The sequence below is a fragment of the Tuber melanosporum genome (assembly GCF_000151645.1).
Source record: "Tuber melanosporum whole genome shotgun sequence assembly, scaffold_2, strain Mel28".
Taxonomy (NCBI): Eukaryota; Fungi; Ascomycota; class Pezizomycetes; order Pezizales; family Tuberaceae; genus Tuber; species Tuber melanosporum.
The window spans coordinates 466,376-472,027 of record NW_003298863.1 but is presented as its reverse complement, the minus strand read 5'-3'; the positions used below and the strand labels follow the sequence as shown (position 1 = coordinate 472,027).

The window sequence follows — 5,652 nt, the reverse complement described above, 5'->3', positions numbered from 1 at the left end:
AAACATATTGGTCCCCACACCCCCCCCCAAGATCTACCACACCAACTTTTGCACTCCCGCTACCACCGCCATTCAAACCCTAGTCCGACCATTTGTTCTTGGAGAAAGAGGACAGAAAGGGCAATCGCAACAATTAAAACAGAGATAATAATATTCGAAAGCTAAATTAATTCAATTATTGGTCACCAGAAGAAAAGAGGAAAAGAGCGCCAGGGGAGAAGGAGGAGGGAGGGAAGAAAGAAAGAAAAGAGGAAGCAGAAAAAACAAAGAGAGGTATCCTCTCCAAGCTACCCTTACCCGCCCAAGAACCCAGCAACCGAGAAAGGTCGACGAATCAATCTCTGCCGTTTCGCTTTCAGGGGCAGGGCCCTCGTGCCTTGGTTCAACCTCTGCGCGTTTGTCCCGGTTGTTTCCTTGTGGAGGAGGAGGAGGGAGGGGAATTTCAGACTTTTTTCCTCTAAATTTTTTTATAGACATTTTGTGCTCTTCGAGAGAGAGCGGTTTTTTGAGGAAAGGGATTGCCCCAATCAGTGGGGCGAAGCTAGTGTTTGCCTAGATTAAGCCCTCTCTTGCGCACCCCATTATCACCAACCCTTCCTTTCCCCTGGCGAATCAACTCTTAAGACAAAAACTTATACTAATTCCAATTAAAAAAAGAGTAATACTTGCTGAGTGGGATGGTGCGGTCAAGTGGGACGTTAGAAGCAACATCTCCATCATCATCATCTTCCAGTCTATCAACCCACCAGACTGCGAAGTCCACTCACAGGCCCACTCTTTCAACTTCTTCAACGTCATCCGGAAAGGGGGCTGCGGCGGTTCCGCACGTGTCCTCCGATTTCTTTGAAAGGAGGCCCTCCATAGCTCAGACTGAGCATAGCACCGATAGCAACAGGACAATAAGGGGTAGTCGGAGCGTTGATAGATCTAGTGGGAGCACGGAAGGAACATCGGGGAACTCACGGGGTGACAGTGTGGAAGTTTCAACTGCTGTGGAGACAGCTACTGTTGCGAATACTTCGAGCCCTGCAACTGCGCTGGGGATCCGTCCTTCCTTAAGATTGCGCTCGCACTCGACAGGAACAGTGTCCCGGGCTGCATCTGTATCCTCATCGCCCCAACGACGTGGAAACAACCCCTTGACGAGCTCGGGAACGAATTCTTCCATAACAACTCCTTCCACGGGCAATTCTGAGGGCTCTCAGTTCTGGAAATCTTCTCCCCAGCGATTGAGGGTGAATCCAGATCGCCTTATTACCAGCAGTCCTATTGCCTACCTCGACAAAGACTCGAGTACTTACCCTGAAATAGCTTTCGGGTCCCTGTTGGGACCAGAATTACCGCCTAAACCTCTGCGCACGTCCTCCCTCTATCCTGCCTATGCTGTCGGAAGGAACTTGGGAGAACCATTGGGGAATAATCTGCAGAAGGGCGGGGACCCGATCAAAGCTCGGACGCGCGAGCGTCGGTCGCATTCGCAGAAAGCAATGTTATCTTCGGCCCTTCAGAAAGCCAACACGGCTGTGACGTTGGATAACGCCGAGAATTATGAAGGAGCGATGGAAGCCTATGGGGATGCTTGTGTTTTGTTGGGTCAGGTCATGATGAGGGCTGGTGCGGATGAGGATAGACGGAAATTGCAAGCCATTGTGAGCTTCCTTCCCCAACTTCTTGCCCTTGAGTCTTCTTTCCCTGGGAAACTCTCACTCGACCCATGTAGCGGTTATGAGGGTGGCTATCAGCCAATTTTCAAACACGTGACTAATTGAAGTGGGGGAGTAGCACGAGACATATACCCAACGAATAGAAGAGCTTCGGGATTTATTACCGCATCCTACCGGGATTGAGAAGGAGCTGCCTGCCAGGCCATTGACGGAAGAATTCACTGACCAGGAAAGCCTGTATGAATCAACGGTAATAATATCAACCGCTGCCGCCGCCCCGGTAATCGGGAATAATCGATATGCCGGCGGTGTCACGCTGGCGACGGCTGTACCTCCGAGGAGAGATTCTTTATACCTGGGCCCCGATTCGAATTTAGATTCCGGGCCCCTGCCACCACTACCCATAGCCAGGTCCAGGTCTGCAGAGCATATCCCGGCGCCCCTCTCCCCGGGGCGCCGACTTCGTTCGCCAGAGAAGGATGCAATAAGTGGGGGTGAAAGATTGAACCTTGGCCTGTATGAGAGCAATAATAGGGAGTCCTTTACCTTTGGAGCAGCTGCTTTGTCGCCCCGGTTTTCGCCTGCGAAAGAACGCGACTATGGTATCCGGAGATCTGTGTCAGATGCATCCTCAATTTCGTCGCGAAGGTCATCATCGCATAGGAAATCGGGCTTATCATCGAACAATACGCATTCCAGACAGGGAAGCGAGGCTTCCACGTCTTGGCTAAACACGATCGACGAATCTGGTGGGTCAGTATCTGGCGAATCCTCGTCTGGATGGACGAGGAGGAAGCCGGGAAAACAGAGTGATAGGGAATTGAGAAGGGAGAAGGAGAAGGAAATTATGCGGCAATTTGAAGAGGATTTTGATTCTCAGTTTGATGCGGCAGTGGAGGCGGCTTACGATGATGGTTATGAAGTAGACTACACGTATGATCGTGATGATGATGAGCTATTAATGATGAAAAGTCCGAGGATGAACGTTGAAAGGGCAAAGGAGAGGGTCAAGGAGGTGGAGAGGGAAATGGAAATGGAGATACAGAAGGAAAAGGAAAGGCGATTAGTGAGGGAGAGGTTAGGGTTTGTTGAAAAGGGGAGAGATTCTGATATGGACTTTTTCGACGATGTGGAGGGCGATGAGTCTGATGAGGAGGAGCGGATGCTGGAGGAGATGACAAGAGGCTATATACTTGACGATTTTGAATTTAACCTGGATTCGAAAACAGCATTACCCCGACAGTCGGCATCCACCGCATATTCCGATTCGACGTTACCTAGGGAATCGGGTTCGAGTGGCTACTCGTCAGGAACAACATGGGCGAGCTCGGTTAGCTCTGCGCATATGCTGAATGGAACCCACTTGACTACAGTAACAGAAGTTCCAGTAACGCCCCCACCCCCGCCTCCAACCTTTTCGCCTCACCTGCCTCCACCTTCGCTTCCTCCTCAGGTACCACCTCCACCACCGCCCCTAGCGCTAGCACCCTTGGCACCGTTAGCGCAAAAAATTAAGGAACCACTGCCAACACTCCCTAACCCTAACATTGCAGCAATCCCGGGGCTTGCGGTTACGAAGTCTTCATATAGTGTAAGAAGTAGACGCCTTTCGGCCTTGGCGGAGCCTCTCAAGGTTGAAACATCAGTGTCCAATACCGCTTCCTCATCAAACACAACTGCCGTACCGACAACATTGGTGCGTGGGCCGTCACCCCAACCAGGAGCAGTTGACTCAGAACCTCCATCCGAACCACCTCCATTACCACCTGTAAGCCCCCCATTGAACGCCCCTCCAAAGTCAGCCTCAGCCGTATCCTCGTCCCGACTGGGCGCCTCCAGCGACTTTGGGGACGGCTCGTTGCCGGATCCTCCAGCAACCGCTCAAGGTATTTCCGGCAGAAAGCTTTCATCACCAACACCTCCAACACTCGAACCTCCTGGACTGAGTGTTCCGTTGGCAAAGACAGTATCTGACGACGGCGCATCAGGTTCTCCGGCTAGGTATACTCCACGAATAGCTGGCATCCCCGGTTCGCTAAGGCAGATACAATCATCGGCGAGCTTGAAGAGTAGGAATGTTGGTGGTCCCGACACCGAATCTCCGGGAATACCTCACAACGGCCTGTTTTCGTCGTCCAGCGCTTCAAATTTAAGGAAGGCATTTCCGAGATCGGCAACTCCTGCTACACCCACCATCGTACCTAATACACCAATGGGCGCCCCTCCGACTGCAGGACTTCCCGCTGGAGGAATGCACCTTTTCGAGAGCAAACTTCATTCACCCGCTACACCTGGTAATGAGGAGGCTCTCTCTTCTAGTATTCCAGTACCTCTCGAACCCTGTCCTCCCGAGCCATTGTCTAAGCCCTTCTGGTTGATGAGGTGCTTTTATCAAACCGTAGCCCATCCCCGTGGTGGATATATCTCTGCTAGGCTTTTTGTACCTAGAGAAGTCTGGTTCATCAAGGGGGTTAAGATCCGCGCAGTGGACGACAAAATTTCTGCATGCGACCTTGTCAGCGCAGCATTGGCCAGACTTGCAAGGGTAAAGCATAACGACATACACGCTCTCTATGAAGAAATGCAATCGCTCGAAGGCGTCCTCGATCGCGCGCAAACTGTTCTTTCAAAGAAACTTGGGAATGAAGTAGGATCAGTCGGCGCGAGATCCCTTTACCAAACCGAGCACACGATATCAGAAGGCAACGCCCATGACATGGTGACCAAATCCACCGGTGTCACTGGAGGGAAGAGCTACTTTTCCTTGCGCAAGCTCCGTACAAAGTCCTCCAACACTGCGCTCTCTAGCTTTGGTTCGTCGTCTAATCTTGCGGGCGGGGACTTTTATGGTAGCAGTGGGTTGCCGATGGCCGCTGGTGCGACAGATTCCTCTTCCCAGCCCAAGAGGAACTTGGAGAGTGTTACTTTTGGCGGGCCTCATGCTGCTTATATCAGTGCTTTGGCGCGGTTGTTTGATGCCGCACAGATTCTTGGTGAGCGATTTATGAACACTATTGTTCTACCCGATTTGGATTTTATTTTGTTTTTTTCTTTGTTTATTAAACAAGGAGCTAATACATATATGTGCGATACTTATAGACCGCCTCCCAGTATTCGATGAAGGCAGCCTCCCTGAGAAGACTGCCCCAACCAAAAAAGTCGGATTAGAGCTTAGCCATCGTCACGCAGCAGAGTTCTTTGGATTCTACATTTGTCGTTTCGTACTGGCCGATGTTTCCCTCCTTCTAGACAAGTTTGTGAAGAGGGGTAATGAGTGGGTTGCACAGTAATGGATAGCTTCTTTTTTTCTCTTTAACTTTTTCATTATACTTTTTCATTTATGTAACTACTATTTCTCCTTTTTTTGCCACCAAGCTACTTTTCTACTATAACTTTATTGCTGTCTCTGTGTCTGTTACTGTGTTATTACGGCGTTCGTCATGATGTTGGCTAGCTAGATACCTACCTACTTCTCCCACTTTTCATGCACATATTTTTTCTTTTTCTTCTCCCTATATCTGTGTTCTCTTTTCCGTTGCACGCGTTCTCTTGGCAAATCTAGTCGGCGGGCATACGATTCCGCCTGAACAAAGTTAAGCTATGCTAAACGATTCGAATGGGTGGGTGGATGAATGTATAATAGTGTTTCCTGTTTACTATCACCATGCACCGTACCGTATTTTAGGAACCACGATCACCTTTAATACCTACCCTCACACGGTCCCGCAATATCATAAAGAACTACTCGAGTAGAGTATCATACTGAAACTGTGCACCACCCAGGTGGGGTTTAACAGTAGCACCTAACGGCAAGAATCCAAAATACCACTTGCGAAACCCCCCCAATATCCACCCCAAACCCTCCCCTTCCCCAAAACAAGTTGATGTATTACTACGACGAAGCTTGATGAAAGCTACGCAAACGATGCACTCGACCGCTTTTCACATACACCCACCCACCCAAAACGGAAAGCGAAAACGAAAAAAG

At 50.0% G+C, this 5,652-nt stretch overlaps 2 protein-coding genes; one reads left to right on the top strand and one right to left on the bottom strand.

The window, feature by feature from the left end:
- Positions 1–1,003: 1,003 nt before the first annotated feature.
- On the bottom strand, positions 1,004–2,150 carry GSTUM_00005513001 (uncharacterized protein). XM_052355746.1 has 2 exons: positions 1,302–2,150; positions 1,004–1,215 (listed from the first exon to the last, which is right to left on the bottom strand). Exon 1 carries the CDS (start codon positions 2,067–2,069, stop codon positions 1,704–1,706), a length of 366 nt encoding a protein of 121 aa, XP_052211716.1. The 5' UTR covers positions 2,070–2,150; the 3' UTR covers positions 1,004–1,215; positions 1,302–1,703.
- Positions 2,151–2,775: 625 nt separating this feature from the next.
- On the top strand, positions 2,776–4,954 carry GSTUM_00005512001 (uncharacterized protein; the record flags this gene model as incomplete). The annotated part of the gene is made up of 2 exons (XM_002837659.1): positions 2,776–4,657; positions 4,764–4,954. 2 exons carry the CDS (start codon positions 2,776–2,778, stop codon positions 4,952–4,954), a joined length of 2,073 nt encoding a protein of 690 aa, XP_002837705.1.
- Positions 4,955–5,652: the final 698 nt, after the last annotated feature.